Below are 17,988 nucleotides of genomic sequence, written 5' to 3'. Positions count from 1 at the left end.
GTTAGTTCATAGCTGACTTAAATCAGATTTAAGTAACTCTCGGGAGAGTGTAAGAGCAAGCAGGCTACAGAGTGGTGTGCCTGAGCCTATACACCAAGCCTTATTACAGAGGCCTGTCAGATTGATCAGGAGGACTGAATATAGTGGAGAAAGGAAAGAAAAAAATATAAGGGCTAGTTAGCCATGCCTAACTTAGTTGCCCAGCACTGGCAATGGAATTCACAAACCTGAGTAAAGTGCCTGAGTTCAAACAGTGACTAGTGTAGTATCTCAATGAGGCCTGTAGTATGCAAACAACTTTTTATTATGTACAGGAACTTATATAAAGAAATATTGAGAGTAAAGAGGTAGCAGCCTTGCTACCAAGGTTCTTGTGTCTAGCCTGCGTAATGTTCTGTCACACCAGAGGCAGCACTAGTGGATGCTTTGGGGCCTATAGCCACCCCAAAATTTGCCTTAGCCACCCCTCCCAGTGCTTCCCCTATCCAAGCCTCCAGCAACCACCACCCACCCTACACAGGTGAGCCTGCCCCGCTTCTGTCCACTGCCCACAGAGGCATGGCACCTTAAATAGGTATTGTTAAAAACAATGAAAGATGTGTTTGGCCAGAAGATGTACAGTGCAGCCCGCCCAATTTTCTGCCTAGCCCACCTCATCCTTCCCCACCAGGAAGAGACTGGTGCTGCCCATGTGTCACGCCAGGAAGTTTCTGCTGTGGCTATCCAGATAGTCTCTGGAGATGCCACACTTCCTGAACACTCTGTATTTCCAGAAGAACTCATGCTCTGTTGAACATAGGATGGGATTCAGAAAAACCAGCGGGTTGAATGTGAATGAGAAGCCCAAACCAACCAATAGGAAATCCTTAAGAGAGGGTTGTTTGAAATCCCACCTCTCTCCTAGGTTTGGGCACTTAGCTGATTTAGGATAAGGTTGCTTCTTGTCCTTGCTTCATCTGAAGAATGCCAGGTTTTGATCTTGAGTCCTGTGTTCTGGTCAAACCTTGTGGAGACATTCATTTGTCTCTATTTGCAGTTGGTTTCTTTTTCCAGATACAATAATCTGCTCTTTAGCTATGACTCTTTTAAGCTCTAGGTTTCTACTCGTTCTCAGCCTAATTTCTAGTAGTTCCCTCCCGTGACCCTCTGGACTGCTCCTTTGTGGCATCTAAGCTCCTTCCCAGTTGGACCAATCCAGATGGTGGCAGCCCCATCCCCAGGTGACTAGGGCACCTCCTCTGAAGCTGCTTTTCTCCTAGCTGCTGCTTTTCCTTAGACTTTCAGCAGCTGGATCCACCCAACTAGGCTGCACACTGCCAGGTACCACCCAGGGGTCAAAAAAACCTGCGGGGAAAAAAACTGGAGCAGTGCACACACAGGCAGTGCACACCGCTGAAAAGCAGAACCGGGCCACCCAGAGCCATACTCCACATGAAAGAATCACTGCTGCTGTGCCCTGGTAAGGCTGCTGGGGCTAGCACAGACTTCCCTACTGCCCCTGGGGTAACTTGCTGCACACCAAAGTGCAAGTGGCACAGGTGTTCCCTGGGGACAAGTAGCTGTTGTGCAAGGTGCACTGTTCCCAGGGAGCCAAACATCTGTGCTTATCTGAACACAGCCCAGGAGCCCATCAATTTGACCATGAGTGAAGAGAAAAAAACATCAATAAACACTTGACTACAAAGGGAAATGACACTCTACAAAAGAGACAGAAAAGTTCTTTGAGGAGTGAGCTGTTATTGGAACCTGAATTTAGAGAGTGAATTGCAAAGCCTAAGGATCTGGAGGTGGCTCAAGGAACCATATGCCCAATGTGGCTTTTATTAAACAGAAGGTGCACGGAAACACACAGAAACATTGCATGTCAATGAGATCCAAACATTTTGGCAGCAGTTTGGCTAAATATTTCACAGTGGAGGACACCCCTGAAGAAAGCAATGTCATTGCTGCCAAAATAGTTTGCACGTGCCATGCAGTTGTGCATCATCACAGCTACTCATTACTTGACCATGAGGTGAAGTTGACAGCCAAGGTACTTTCAAAGTCAAAGCTAAATCAAAAGAATTAATTATAGCAATGCAGAATCTGAGAGCAGGGTGGAATATGTTTTGATAGTCTTTTCAGTTAAACTGCTTTTTACTAATCTCAGACAATGAATTATTTTCCAAAGCAACTGTTGCTTCAAATAATGGCAACTTTAAATAGTTAACCAGTTACACAATACTTTTGTTTATCCAATGTGTTGGAGAAGGTAGGGTTGGGTTTTTTTGTTTTTTTAAAGAGATTGATGAAACAAGATGGAAAAAATTGCATTATAGTGGCTTGAATATGGAAAACTTGGTGTCCTTTGCAACTGGCATTGCATTAGTTAAAAACTGGTCTATACTTTTTCCCTTGAAAACATCCCACTCTCTATTTGCCCGTAACAGACTATAATATCCATGTGGTGCATAACATAGTCAAACATGAAAGTGAACAAAAGAAGTATAATGTAAAGAGTCTGAAAATTAAGATTTGTAATGAGTTTCCAACCTCTGCTAGGAAGGGGAAAATGGTAGTAGTGTTTTGCATCTGTGAATAAAGAATTGAGCAGTTCTCTGTGGGATATACTGGGAGGGTGGATGCTGCTTCTTCCAGAGACTTTTGCAGTGCTGGAAAAATCTTGAAGTATGCTTCATTTCACAAGTAATCAGGACTCTTGGCAAGGTGATATCTTTTATTAAACCAGCTAGCTGGTTGCAAAAAATGTTTTATTTGCAGGCTTTTGGATACACGCACACCGTTCCTCAGGCATAGGAGAATACAAAGATTGTAAAATTTCTCCCAGGTGGAAATGATAATTCATATTTCACAGGAGATCTGAAAGGTGGTGTAAGATCTCCTTGTTGGAAAAGTTAATTTTATGCAAAATAGTCTCAGATAAAAGTAAAAGTTGTCTATTTACCTCATTTGCACCTGGGAGAAATTTTACAATCTTTGAACTCCCCCGTGTCTGAGGAAGGGTGCATGTGCCCGAAAGCTTGCAAACAGAGAAATTATTTTGTAATTATCTAGTTGGTCTAATAAAATATTGGCACTTGCAGGAGCAAAACATTATATGCCAATGTCATTTTACTGGAGAAAGTGTAATGCCTGACCTCAGGCATATAGAGAACCTGCTGAAACAATTGGCAGCAGTGGGATGGAAGGAGCCCCAAAATGCAGGTCATATTTTTAAAGGTTACTGGACTTATTTAATTGGAAGTGGAAAGTCTTAGGACCTGAAGAAACAATATATTTTTATTTTAACTCTCAATCCGTTTCTTACTCATGAGTTATAATTTGGCAGGCACCTGGGTGAACTTAGTACTAGCATCAAATATGAAAAAAAATAATTCACCCATTATTTTGTGTCATTTCAAGTTAGTGTGCTGCAGAGCTAACCCCAGGAGTTCATGGTAGTTCATTTTAAAGTACTTGAGGGTCATGCAGCCTTATGAGTGACACCTTAACAGCAGTAGGTTGATATTACTGCTTCTTACCAGGCAGACTTACACAATTCCTCCTCAACCTCCATTGAAGAATTACTACTCAAGTAAACACAATTTATTTTCACTTCTGGGAGGAAAGAAGATTTATACCATGACAACTTTTTATGGAAATCAGAAAATCTATTGCTCTCATGATACTTGTTGTTCTCTGCCATCATGTGCTCAGAACACAGTTTCTGGATGGTTACTGGAAGTACATTAATAAGAAAAGGATAATTGCTTTGATTGTTATAATGCGTTCCAATGAAAAAAGCAAAAATAAAAAAGCAGAATATGTCTCTGTGTCATTCTTACACATCACATGATAATGCATACCAAAACAGTGAGATTGGGTACGGTTATTTATTGAAGGTTGACTGTACGGTTTATCCTCAATCCCAGTTTTTTGCCTTGAACATCTGATGACATGAGAATTTTGTGATGTGGTATTTTTGGTTATTGGTATAGTGCATAACAGAACAGAGACTCTTGTTTTTTCAGTAGTACAGTACATACCAGAGCATAGTCCTGCAGCACATCTATTATTTGGCAACTCCAGTGATTTTTCAGTCGGGATGCTGCAGCACCCTCGAGTTCCATGAGATCTTCCATGCCACGAGGTGCCATGCAATATTAGCAGTTAGGTGTGTACACACCTTCACTGGATAAACCCAGAGATTTAAAATAGACCTCCATAGTATCTGTTTTGAGAGTCTCCATAGTGTGTAAATTCTTTCCAACAGAAAATTGCTTAATCTTTTTCTGTAATTAGGAATGAGTAAATGCTAAGAACTGGTATTTTCCAAGGGGTGCCTCAAGTCTAAAAATACTGAGAATCACTGGGCAAGACATTCTACTCTGCTGTCATAGATGGAACTTCAGACAACAGTTATACAATGAAATCTTGTCATGACTAGTCCACAAGTGGTGGTTGAAATTACATGCTTTTTGCCCCCAAATCATCTGGCAGCTGGTTATCTATCTTATTTAATCTATCTGAAGAAAAAATATTTCAGTTACTTGATATCTCTTGTTATTTGAACATCTTGAATACATTTTGAATATTCTCAGTTTAGTGTCCAAAGATGTTTCTTCCAAATTACTCCCTTGGATTGGGTTGGCAGTGTGTAGGAGATGAAAGGAGCATGAAAAGGAATAAACACCACAGTTTTTCTGTGATGTAAGTTCTTTTTTCCCCTCCATTGCTATCGATCGCACATAAAGAAGGCAAGGAAGAGGACCAAAAGAATAAAGTCCACAAAGGGTTTTTGATCCTTCTTACTCTTCCACATTAAATTTTACTGAGCCAAGGGGTTCACAGAATATAATAATGGACCTGTGTGTTTACTACCGTAAAGCACTGTGTTGATGCATATAATTTAGTTTAACCTCTCACAGCATTGCTTCTATATAAATAGAACTTAATATCATGTTTTGTTGATGTGCTGTAAACTACTTGTTTTGCAGACTGCAGTGATGATGCATTCCACTGTAACACAGGAAAATGTCTCAATTACACCATGGTCTGTGATGGATATGACGATTGTGGAGACCTGAGTGATGAACAAAACTGTGGTAAATGGCAGTGACATGCTTTTCTACAATGGCATAACTTGTGCAGAGTGACTGGGGCAGTTGCCCTGTATGCCGACATGCAGGGGAAAGGGAGAGGGGTCAGCTGTCACTGCAACCCTGCAGTTCTGTTGGCAGTGCCAGCAGCTATGGGATGGCTCCATTGACCCGGTGTGTGGTAGCTGCTTCGGGCACCCAGTTACATCATTATGCCTCTGTTTTTCCTAAGTATTTGCCTGACAATGATTTTCCTTGCATGCATCAGAAAGTTATGTACCCAAAGAGTCCACTTTACTAAGAAAATAAAAACAGATTAAAATGCGCGTGGTTTCATAACGGATTTAAAAATGTTGGGATCGATAAGTCATTAATTCAAAATGTTTTCAGGGAATGGCATTTTTGCACAATATTTGTTTTATGCAAAATCAGAAGCATATTTATTGAAAAGATTTTGATTTTGCTATTCATTCTGAACTTCAAGATATGTTGATAGCTTTCTGGGTAGCTCAGCTGAACATATCTGAGGCAAAGGGAAACCTAGAGAGACTGCATATCATGGATGCCAACAAATATTAAAGCTGAATTTTTTGTTCAGGTATCAAAACAGAATTGCCCTGGTTGACAATTGTCCATTCACTGCTGCTTAAAATGCCATTCTCTGTCAACTTTCAGGATTCTGCCTATTAATGAATCTCCTCCTGCTTATAGTAGTGTTAATGGGAAAACTCCAAGTGAATTTTTTTTGTTATTGAAAAACAATGGCTTTTTCCATGATTTTTTTAAAAAGAAAAATTGGAAAAAAATCTTCTGACTTTGCCAGCCAGAAAAAGTAAAACAATGCTAATCTCTAAGATGCATCTTACAAAAGTAAAAGGTTGTTTTTTTTAATGAATAAACTGCTTTTTAACTTCTGTTTCACTTTATCTCACTTTTCTAAGAAAAAATGTAGACAGCAGAGCAAGTAAAGTTTTTTGTACAGTCTGAAACCAAAATATTTTACAAGTATAGAAAAAAAAAGCTTTCCTGAAATCATCATTTATTTTTCCAAACATGAAAAAATGAAGATTTTAATCCCAACAAAAAAATGAAAAAAATGGCAAACATTTTTGGAGGAAAAATAAAAGTTTATTAAGAAATTTAATTTAGCTCCAAACACATCCTGTATTCCTGTTGTGCTTTACGTTGCATAAGCAACTAATATTCAAGCTTTCCTTTCTGTTCTGTCTACTAGGTTTTATTATCTTGGATATTGGTTGCTGTAAATTTATCTTCTCTGGCATTGGTACTTCCTCCACAGATCTATTCAAAACATGACAAAAAGTCTCTGACCATTATTAACTATTTACTTATTTTATCATTATTATTAATTGTTTTTATTTTTCAAGAATGAATACTAGCTATGCTAAACAATTCAATATTCATATCTATATCAAATAAACATAAAGGAATAGGCTCTAATCCTGCAAGCACTTAGGTCTGTGGCACAAGTTATGCTCAAAATGTGATTAACCAGTTAATCAGTCACATCTTTGTTATACAACCACACAGTGATGCAATTAATGATGCAATCACATAAGGAATCAGCCACAAAGTTATTACACAAAAAATGTATAATAACTTTGCGGCTCATTCCTATTATGTCATGAATTGAATGCGTGGCCAGGCTGGGCTCCCAGGTGTGTGGGGTGCACCCCTGTGGCTGGGAGCCTCATCAGCTGATCCAGGCTCCCAGCTGTGGGATCTTACCATGTGCCTGCCTGGCTGGGAGCCCAATCAGCTGATCTGGGTTCTCAGCCACAGGAGCACACGATGCACTCCCATGACTGCGAGCCCCATCAGCTGATGGGGCTTCAAACTGTGGGAGCTTGCTACTTGCCGGTGTAAGGGGATCTCAGGATTGCGATCCCAGGCTCCCCCTGCACTAGTAATGAGGTGTGATGGGATCTGATGCTGGATCCTACAATCATGCTTCTTGCCATGCACATATGGTATGGCAGGAAGTGCAATTGAGGATCCCACCTCAGATCCCCATATGCCTTCACTTGCATGTGTGCTAGGGACCTTAATAGTGTACATGACTTTGCTTATATGTGTAGACTGATGACTTAAACATTTGGTGAGATTTCTCATGTGAGCAAAGTTATGTATGAGCTGTACTAGTATAGTTAACCTTCCTGCTTTGCCTGCAGAGGAAGAGGAATATCTCTGTACATCTTTATTCTGGTGTAACAGCAGCTACACCAAAGTTTGAACTGGTATAACTTAAAGTGTGGAACAGGCTTTCTTGTTTACAGGGTCTAGGCTTTACTCTGCAGCTGCTACCACTGGTTTTCTGGTAAAAGTCAGTGCTACTCCTTGTGAGCTGTGTTGGCAGAATCAGTTTCTTACACAAAAATTCTGGCCGCTTCAATGTTTTGAGCACTTGGTTCTTTGGTGTGGTTGGTAATCATTTTTAAAAGAATGGAAGCAAATAAAACTTCCTTGAATAAATAACATAAAAGAACACGGGAAGTAAAAACTCAGTTTGATGGAGATTACTTTCTAAACTTCAGGATTTTTTATATAAAATGTATTAATTTACTTAACCCTTTCTAAGGGTTTGACAAAAAAATGGCATTATTGGTGGAAGAGATCTGATAAAAGAGTCAGATAAGTCTCCTGCCTCCTGTTGGTGCTTGTTTATGAAAACTGCCCCCAAAATGTAGCACGTCAAAGTGTAATGATTTAGTATAGAAGGATAAGCAGTCCAAAGTAAATTGGTTTATCTTTATGCAGTTTTGTAGTGGGTGTGTGGAGAAATTTTCTTTCCATGTTAGCTGAGAAGGGTAGCTAAATGGAAAGCTGCATCCACAAGATTTTGTTTGACGGGGACAAAATTACTTTGTTTACTGACGATTACTTTGTTTGATGGGAACTTTTAGCTACTTCCATTTGGGAACCAACATTTGGTATGTCCATTCTATCTCTCAACTAATATCTTTATCTGAGTTAGTAGGAAGTAATAGAGTTTCCAGAGACAGTATTATCTCCTACTTTTCCTCATTGCAGCCTCACATTTTTCATTGTTGTCGGTATCTATGTTCATAATCGTATGTCTTATCTTTTACTTGGAACAGCTCTCTTTGAAAATCCTTCACCTTGGAGGGTTTTTTTTTGCCGGCAGCGTTTCTGGCCATCAACATTATTTCAACATCATGAACTATTTTCTTTGTAATGTAGGTCACAGAGTCTGCCAAATCCTTGTTGGAGATCACTAGCACTTCCAGCAGTTTTTTCATTTCCCCAAGACTCTGCTACAATAGTAGTTGTCAAGAAGTTGTCTCTTTCTTGAACCAACTGAGCCTCAGGGAGTCAGACAACATTGTATTCCTTATACTACTCTTTCAGGTTCAGTTTAATCCTTTATCTGACTAATCATTATTATTTTTTCCAGTCAATATTATAAATTGAGTCAAATGTAAAAAATTCACTGAAATATTACCAAAATAATAGCAGTTCTTTGTACTGTCCTGGAACTTCTGCTCAATTTATCAACCTCATGTCATCATAATTTCTTGACAGATAATGATATCCTGTGCCACTGGTAGAGAACCAGTTCCATAGACCACTTGAAAGTTCTGTTTGGATTGCAGTTTGAATACAAATACTCTGCAATACAGATGTTTCCATGTAGAAATTACCAGTGAAAATACTTGACCTACTTTAAATTGAATTTTCAAAAGTCTATGTATAAAGTATAAAAATATTTTGCTTTGTACAGAGTACAAAAATATTTCCCATTTGCTACTGTAAACTTAAATCACTATTATAAGGGGGAAAATGTTTTTCTGTGGTACAGCAGTCACCATTAGAATCTTGTATGAGGTGACACCTTAAGTATCTAAATGTATTAGCCTTAGTTTTTGCATCATTCAAGACATTCTCTATCATAGGTACAGGTTCGTAAGTAAGAAATAACTGCTGATACAATGACCTTCTGTACTGGGGAAACTTCCCAAGTTTGTAAAAAATGACCAGTTGCTAGAACATCAAATAATTAAGCAGAAATAGGAATTAAAGAGTTGGAGCTATTTCCCACTATTTCTTTTTTGTTCTTATTTCTTCATTTTTCTTAGACTGTGATCCAGTAACACAACATCGATGTGGAGAAGGGAGATGTATAACAGTACAGTGGGTATGTGATGGGGACCATGACTGCATGGACAAGTCAGATGAAGTCAACTGCTGTAAGTTAGCAATTTCTTGCATCTCCCAATAATTTTTAAAACAGGGTTAAGCTTAGAATATTAATGGAAAGACAAAAAATTGAGCTTAGTATGTTTTCAAGTAGTTTGATTAGCAGCAAATGTCTTTGCAGGTAATATACTCTGGTAAGCATTGTTAAAAATTCTATCAAACGAACTACAGCTGCACTGTTGTCGCTTCTTGCTGGTTCATTAGCAATATAATTCAAATACTTCAACTAAGGTAAATTTGTATCTTAAATTGTCCTCATGTATGTTTATGTAGCACCTCCAATCACAGTGAGTCCCTACCCATAATTTTGGCCTTTGTCTGCTGTGGCAACAAATGCTAAAGTTGCATGTACCAAAAATATGTTAAAGGAAAGTGGAGGTTCCAAGCTCAATAATTAAAAAATAGGAAATGCCTATGCAATCGCATAATTAAAATTACCATACGGAATATGCAGAAGGAGAGCCCAATTAAGATTGCGCAGGGATCCTTAATTCTGGCATTTCATACCTTTTGAGTACTTGACTTCATACCCATCATGCTCTTTTAACATGTTTTATGTGTAATTTTTCTAGATTTGAAAAAGCAACCGAAAAATACCCAAATTCTATTATGCATCGTAATAGTGACACCCAGATAGGTTACCAGCAATCTTGGAAATTTTAGGTTCACCACACAGGTCTCTGTTGAGCAAATAAAGTACCTGAGAACAGGACTAGGTTGTTGTACTCTACATGGAGCAGACGAAGGGAGTGGGCCAGTGAGTTTCACAGGTCCTTGCTGACAAAAGAGAAATGGTGAGGCTCAGCAATCTTGGGTTCCATTTCAGCCGTTGGAGGGATTGCAGAGACTCTTCTGCCTCTTTACCTCTCTTTCCTCTGACCTGGGAACCAGTCCTGTCTCTCTTACGCTCCAGACACTTGGTCTCAATCACAGTCCCATTCTTCTTACATATTCAGTTCTTGGCACCACCCCCTAGGCTTTTTATCTTGGGCTCAGTCTCATTGGTCAGCAAGTCCTAGCCTCATTTCTCTGGACTTCCATTCCTACTCTCCTTCCTACTCCTTGCCTTGGACACTGTACCCTACCTTTCAATCCTTTTCTCCTCTCCCTTTCCCATAGGTCCAGTTCTTATTCCCTTTGCATTTGAGACAGGCAACTTTGTTCTCTAGGGCACATGGGTCCAGGGTGTGTGTGTGAAGGAATGAGGTGGTGGTGGTGGACACGAAAGCATAGGCTAGATAGGGTCCCTCCTGTCCTCTTAGTTCAGGGCCTGGCAGCACCCTCATCATCCCAGAGTACTGGAAGTTATGCTTAGCTCTAGGCTGGAACACATCTAGTGCAGACAGACTTTGGAAAATTTAGTTGCTAAATCAAGAAAGTCTCTTCTGAACATGCAGGAACTGCTATTTTTCAAAGGTATGTAACGTGGCCAAGTTTATGGATTTTCTTTCGGACAGCAAAAAGGAAATCCCCAATAAAATGTAGGCCAATCCCTTCTCAAATTCAAAACCTTGGTGGTACTACAGCTGTTCAAAGGAAATGTCACTGGAATTTTTCAATATGAACAAAAAATAAGTATTTTCCTTATCCTTGTCTAGGAAACAGGTGAGTGTTGAATTGAGCCTGAGGCAAACACATAGCATGTAGAATTTCAGCCCAAATGGGCTGAAGTTTGGCACAATTGTTCACATGTGAAAACAGAACCTTCATAATGGGAAGTTCCTGGCAGCCTTGGAAGTGAGCAGTTCTAAATGTTCCACATATAGTACCTTTAAAATGATGCCTAAGGGAAATGAGATCTTTAGAAAACTAAATTGATTGAATTGTGTTTTTGCTTCCCAAAGCATGTCACAGCCAGGGTCTTGTGGAGTGCAGAAGTGGACAGTGCATCCCCAGTGCTTTCCAGTGTGATGGAGATAATGACTGTAAGGATGGAAGCGATGAAGAGAACTGTAGTGACAGTAAGGGTATGCTGCATTTATTTATAGTAAATTACTGGTTACAAGGGACCACACCATACTGAAAAACCCTTGTTGGGAATATGGGGTGAAAACTGGACTTTCTTCACCTAGGGGATGACTTTGGGACAAGAAGTGTCCCAAATTGCAAGCAGAATTTTCTCTGGAGCACTCCTGACAAATCTATGCTACCTCTGGGGAGATGTGGGGTGGGGGAGAGGAGCACCAGAGCAAGCAGTACAACATTTGATTTTCTAAACAGAGTAGTACTGATATTTCAGTACACCAACCAATTATAATTTGTGGTGAGAAAGTTCTAACAGCATTTGTATATTTACGAATCCCTGTCCTCTTTTCACTCAGGTTTCTCTTTTCAACTTTTTTATTACTTTACTTCCTCCTTCTATTGAATCTTCTGGCCTTTCCCATTGCCACTTATGTTCTATTCCAGGAAATAATAGGGGAAAAAACCCTCCAAAATTGCAAGGCATCATACTTCACTAAGAATGGTAAATGTGAGGGTATGTCTATGCAGGCAATGCAGCAGCATGGGTACTAGAAATAATTTATTTGTGTTAATATAGCAGGAGCTAAAAATGAGGGCTAATCATCACAGTCATAGACCTGTGTTAACATAGCTGTACCATTTCTGGTACCCACAGCTAGCTTTGATATCTATGCATAGCATTACATTGAACCATGTAGCCTCAAACTTGCGTTGAACAAGTCTGTTTATTGATTGTATCTATTTAAAAATATAGGGTCAAATTTTGCCCTGTTTTTACATGTGCAACTCCATTCAGTTTATTTTTCTTGTTTTTCCCTTTATCTAGTATCCGTTTGTGTTTGCTGTATCTTATATTCAGTCCATATTCCAGGTCCCTTGGTTCCTCTTGTTGGCACTTGTAACATGGAAGGGACCAGAAAAAGGGGAATGGGTAAACTAAAGCGTATAACTCTGTTTGCAGAAGGTTTTCAAAATAGCCCTGTTGTAGTCACCAAACTCTGTATTCTTCCTCTTAAATAATTCCTTCACAGTAACGGAGAACTTAGCTGACAAAATTGACACATGACACAGAACAGATTCAATGTGGGTGTCTGTCTTTCCCTACTTTTTGCCTCTGTCGGACTATCAGAAATAAAATTTGTTTGTGTTAGTAAATAGACCAGATATGACTGAGATGTAAGGAGCTGACAAGGAAACAAGAAGAGACCTTTATTCACATAATCAATGGTTGGACTATCTGCTAATAGCTTAAAAGTTTCCCATCCCAACATTTACTTGTGATGCCTTTAAATTATAAGATGTTCCCTGTTCTTTTTGTAATCCCTAAATATTCAGGGGGAAGAAATCTGTCTAATGAGCAGAAGATCCAGAGCAAAGATCTTCTTTTATAAACTCTTGTCTGTTTTTACTCACTGGAAAAGTATCTCTTTAAATTAATGTATGGGCTTGGCCAGAGATGGATTAATGCACGGGCCTGGGCCCTGAGCCCAGGGGCCCCTGCCAATCGGGCAGCATGGTCCAGGCAGACATCCTAGCCACAGGCATCCAGGGCAGTGTGCCTCCTCCCCTCTGGCCAGTCCCAGGCTAGGGGCATGCATGGGGCTCCCTGCAAGTGACATTGGCCTCCTGGGGCCATCTGCTGCCAGGAGGCCCCATGGGCAGCCTCGCTCCCTGCCATCTGCGGCAGCCTCTAGCACCAGCACCACTGGGACCGATGGGATAGCCCCATCCTGCCTCACCCAGGCCAGCAGAAGCCTGGGCAGGCAGCTCGTGCCCCTCCCTCCCCCCAAAGCTGGCCCCGGCCCATCCTGCAGCACTGGGGGACTGCAACTCTGGCTGCGTGACACCCGCCGGGTGGAGGGGCAAGCTAGTGCTGGAACTACCTTCACTTCAGCTGCCTGACTCACCCCAGATGCGTGAAGGAGGCTGGGCAGGCCCAGCCACAGCCCCCTGGCAGATGCAGAGGATACCTGCTCTCGCCTGGTGGGGGGCCTCCAATTTTCTGTTTGCCCAGGGTCCCAATAAATCTTAATGTGCCACTGGGCCTGGCAGAACTTTTGCTTTATCAGGGCATATGTGTTGGAGATACTTTGCCAGCTCTTTGCACACACAGTTTAACCGTCAGACAGAATTCCAGTTCGTACATTTGAGAGCCCTGCTGCCCTACAGCTTAGAGAAGAAGTTGGATTAAAGCTGAATTCTTCCAGAGAAACCAGACCGCTATTTGTACAAGGAGAAACAAGCTGCAGAATGTGTTCCCAGGCTTTTCCACCAGCCTGATATAAGGTCTGATTCTAAGACCACAAGGAGACCCCCGTGCTCATTTAGACTGCATACATGAACTGTAGACTTTTTCCAAGCACTGGACCAAAACATGTCTTTTAGGAAGGCATCTAACCTCATTTTGAAGACGCTGTGAGGTTGTGAGTTTGCCACCTCCCTGATAAATGGTTCCAATATTGACTTGTGTCACAGCTAAGAAATTACAGATTATTTCAAGGATGATTTGATTTAATTTCAACTTTTAGCTGGTCCTGCCATGACTTTGTCAGTGATTTTCAAAAAGCTGCCTCTGTGTCAAACATGCTTTCCATGTGTAAGTTTCCTTTCACCCTTCTCTTGGATAGACTGAATACAAATGTAGGTATGTCACATGATTACAACAGTATAATTTTCCCTGGATTTTATTAGGTAATAAGGAGCAGATGCAACCAATTCTGTCAAGCCAGCTGCCCACAGAAAGCATTATTACAGTATCTGGCCACTAGGTGACAGAAGAGGCAGTTTACTTGGTAAACAGCTAGCTACTCCAGCAGAAGCTGACAAGGGGTAAAAACAACATTGCATTTGAGTTGGTTCTTATTGATTCAAGTCAAAACATAGGAGCAGCATAGCCCTTCCCATACACAGTTGGTCCCTGGAATGAATGGCAATTAACTTGAATTAGCCTAGATTGTCCCAGGAAAAAGTGTTACTGGTTACTGTTTTCAGTGGTTATTTCACAACCACTGAAAACAGAACAAAGGACTTGGATGTTTGTAGGTTCCCAGTATAAAAGGCTTTGTTCCAGGAGAAAAACGAGGTCCAGTTTTATCCTAGGGGAGCAGAGACACCATTGGTATGCCATGGGTGCATCTACTATTAATTTGACTGAATAAACTCCTGCATAGTTTGCACTGGAGTTTGTTGCTCCCAGATGCCACATTTACATGTCTGCCTGGGACTGTAGCACATGGAGCCAGGTCAGTGCACCCCAGCTAGCAGGGGGCCCTAGGACTCAGCCTGCCAGCCTGGGGCTGCTCTGACCCAGCTCAATGTGCTGCAGCAGGGCTGGCTGGGGCACGAGGGTGCTTCAATGGAGGGCTAGCTGGCAAGCAACCCCCCCATACTGAAGCAGCCTCATGCTCCAGCCAGTCCCGTCAGTATCTACATGTGCATTGCAGCTGAGTAAATAATGCTGCCGCAGGATAGTATTTGTATTGACAAGTACTGTTCTATGGTGGCATTTATTAGTTTACTACAGCTTCATAGGGCCGCACTGGTAGTTCCTCACGTTTTACTGCAGAGTTAACTCAGCAGTAAATGTCTCATGTAGACGTGCCCCATGTAAGTTACATGGGTGTATAATTACTCCACATTTTCTAAGGAGTACTTATCTCCCAGACTGGAGTGACTTATATTGGTTATAAGGGTTTGTGCTTTCTGGCAGAGGGCAGGGTAGATATGCACCTTATAGATTTACTGAATATGGATAGAGAGCATAAGCTTTTGTGAACTCAAACTCACTTCAACAGATGCTATGAAAGGACAAGCGTGGAGCAGTGTATAAAGCTGAGTGAGTGATTTGAATACAAAAGGTGGTAGAGAAAGAGGGAAGGAGCACTGCTGGGAGAGGCAAACAAGCAAATGGTCATAAATGTAAGTGGCCATTGCATAAAACACTTATATTCTTTGAAACAGAGACTGGGACCCAAGTCTTCCCTCTTCTAAGTAGCTGCTTTAATCACTGGGCTAGAAGGTTCCTTTCCCTTGTCCACTGAATCCTGAAGTTTTTGCAAAGTGGCACAGCTTCAAGAAGAGAAAAGAATATTGCCACCCCAGGACAATACAGCCATCTGGCTAGGAGTTCTTCTGGGAGGGACATGTGGATCTAAATCCCCTCAGGCTAAGGATCTCACTTATTCTAGGCAACAGCTGTAACTACTAAGTTACTGGATAAATACCACTTCCAGACATGTTTGTAAGTGACATGCACAGTGGCAGCTGTGGTTTGTGCTGAATTAAATCCTGTAAGTGTGTGTTGGGAGTGCACTGAACATGTCTGTTAGATTGTGCCCCTCATGGTAGCTGGCTATAAAAATGCTTAATTTAAGGATCACAGTTAGGTATTGGGACATTCCATATTGCCCTGCCAAGATAGAGGCAGAAGCAAAACCTTACCGGCAAACGCTTAAAGTTGTATGGTATTAGATAAGACTTCTGTGCATAGCACTCTTATCCTTAAGCAGATTCCACTTATATCTCACTTTAGGTGACAAAGTCCTTTCATAGGCATGCATCCTAGAACTATTTTTTAAATGAAGCCTTCAATTATATAGCAGGAGTAGATCCAGGAGGGGTGCACTTGCACCTGCCTTTGGTTCCTGTTCCACTCATGTTTAAAACCAACTGCCTGGCAGTGGTAGCAGCATTTCTAGTCAGGCAGCACTGAGGGAGTCAATACATTTCATGGTTCATTATAACCTACTTGATTCCTTCCAACCTCTTCATTCCACAGGTGTTAACAGCCCTCTCTTCTTTTTAATGATCTTGATGTTCCACCAATCAAGCTATCCCTTGTTCTGCAATTCTGCTGTCTGCTAGCTGTTTCTGGTAATGAAGCTCCTATTTCACAGGCTTGCAGATTGTTTTTAACTTATTCCAATGAAGTTATATTTATTCTTCCTTCAATCTTTAACTAATAGCGCCCATTGCCCCTAATGTATTAGTGAAGCTTCTAGTTTAATGTTAACTAGAGAAAAATAAGAGTTGTTTTATATGTGATTATGGACCTCACTATCTGCACCCTCCTTTTCAAAATTCTAGATCCACCCATGTTTTATAGCAATATCATGCAGAAACTTCTGCAGAGGAACAATGGTATAACCATCTTTTTGTGTATAATTACACCATGTGGGGCTGTAAGCAACTACAATTGTATTGAACGTAAAACGTGTTTTTATTTAAGGATGTTTTTATACAGTGCAAGGAGTCTATACTTACCTAACAGAGGCAGTCAGGTTGGTGCTTAAAATTAAATGGGTTGTTGGTTTAGCTGCAAACAGAGCACATATGTGAAATCAGAATAGAAATGTGAGGGAGAGCTGCCAGTACCTTGCTACTTCATCCATATACTCTACCACTGAATGTTGTCTTACCATGTTGCTGAATGAAGAAAACAGTCTCTTTCCTTACATAACTTAAGGAAATGTAATTATGGCATAAGCTGACATTACTGCTGCCATTTTTTGGGCAAATGGAAATCCAATACAGAAGTACCTACAACTAAGTTTATAATCCTTTCTGAAGATATGTCAGAGTGTGTTTAGAGGGATTCAGAATAGTTTATGATATGATTAGAAAGAATTTGTCCTATACAACAGATGGAGTGTTCTAAAAACTTGAGAAAAAGTCTTCTGCTGGGGGGTGGGTAGGAGGTGTCAAGGTAAGACTTTAGACCATGTTTTAATTCACAGATTTTTGATAACTTTCAAAGGCTTTCCCACCCTGTGAGTTTCCTTTTAGAATTAAGTATGCTTGTAAAATAAGACAAGCAAGGAAAGTTGCATTCTATAATTGGATTGTTTTCTATAACTGTGCACCATATCATACTGTAGAACAAGGGGCAAAGATATAAAAGATATCTCTCTTGCTTCAGTATCTATCATGAAGTGAACTCTCAGAAGGGATGAACAGATACCAACAATCTGGCTACCTCATTGGCAAGATGCTTAACTTTATACTGGAGCAAAGAGTGTTCCTGTACTGTGTATGTGTTGGGTACAATGGGGTTGTGATGACTGATAAGTGTCTATGGGAATAATTCAAAATTCCCCCAAATCAAGAACAGCTAACCCAATTACCTTTGCAAGATAGCTAAAGATGTAAAATAGGGGACTTTCACTGCCAGTCCAGACCTGTGTTATTAGGAGAAGTGTTAATGGTTTGGGGAGGAGGTACGCCTCAATTAAATGGAAGGGGAAGCATAATTGACTGGCCAAAGTACTTGACAGCAGTTTTTTGATGAGATGCTAGCATTGGCTTTTTAATAGCTGACTCTAGACTGCTGGACTTTTTCACCAGACAATACAGGGAAATAAAGCTTCAGGCAAGACTTCTACAATTCTTTTATTAGAATGTGTTTTATTGTCCATTAATAAAAAGCAAACCAACTGAACACCTGTACACAATAATTTTAGTAGGCTTTTTTGCTTTGATAAGCAGGAAGGGAGAAGACTTTTTTTTATCCAACTTTCACTTTCTTGCTTACTCACCACAAACAGTTCCAGGAGCAACTTGCGGCATTCCTTGCTCACTAGCCAGAATACAGAATATTGGGTCGTATTTACATGTGCTGGAGGGATGGGGGTAGGGCACTTTAATTAGGGTGGCTCCAAAACTCTGGCTTGCATCCATAGATGCTTCTCAAGCAAATCCCGGGACATCA

General features: G+C 40.7%; 1 protein-coding gene across 3 annotated transcripts in view; it reads left to right on the top strand.

Moving 5' to 3' along the window:
- Positions 1-17,988, top strand: part of CORIN (corin, serine peptidase) — a 313,652-nt gene that overhangs the window by 177,328 nt on the left and 118,336 nt on the right. For all 3 annotated transcript variants that reach the window (XM_019526369.1, XM_019526368.1, XM_019526370.1), the window contains 3 exons: positions 4,977-5,084; positions 9,197-9,307; positions 11,162-11,284. In XM_019526369.1, coding sequence (XP_019381914.1) covers positions 4,977-5,084; positions 9,197-9,307; positions 11,162-11,284 — 342 coding nt within the window. The remainder of the gene's footprint in view (positions 1-4,976; positions 5,085-9,196; positions 9,308-11,161; positions 11,285-17,988) is intronic.

Source organism: Gavialis gangeticus, unplaced genomic scaffold, assembly GCF_001723915.1.
Source record: "Gavialis gangeticus isolate Ggan-Ray unplaced genomic scaffold, GavGan_comp1, whole genome shotgun sequence".
NCBI lineage: Eukaryota > Metazoa > Chordata > Crocodylia > Gavialidae > Gavialis > Gavialis gangeticus.
The sequence above is the reverse complement of the archived record's forward strand: the minus strand, read 5'-3'. Positions and strand labels throughout refer to the sequence as shown.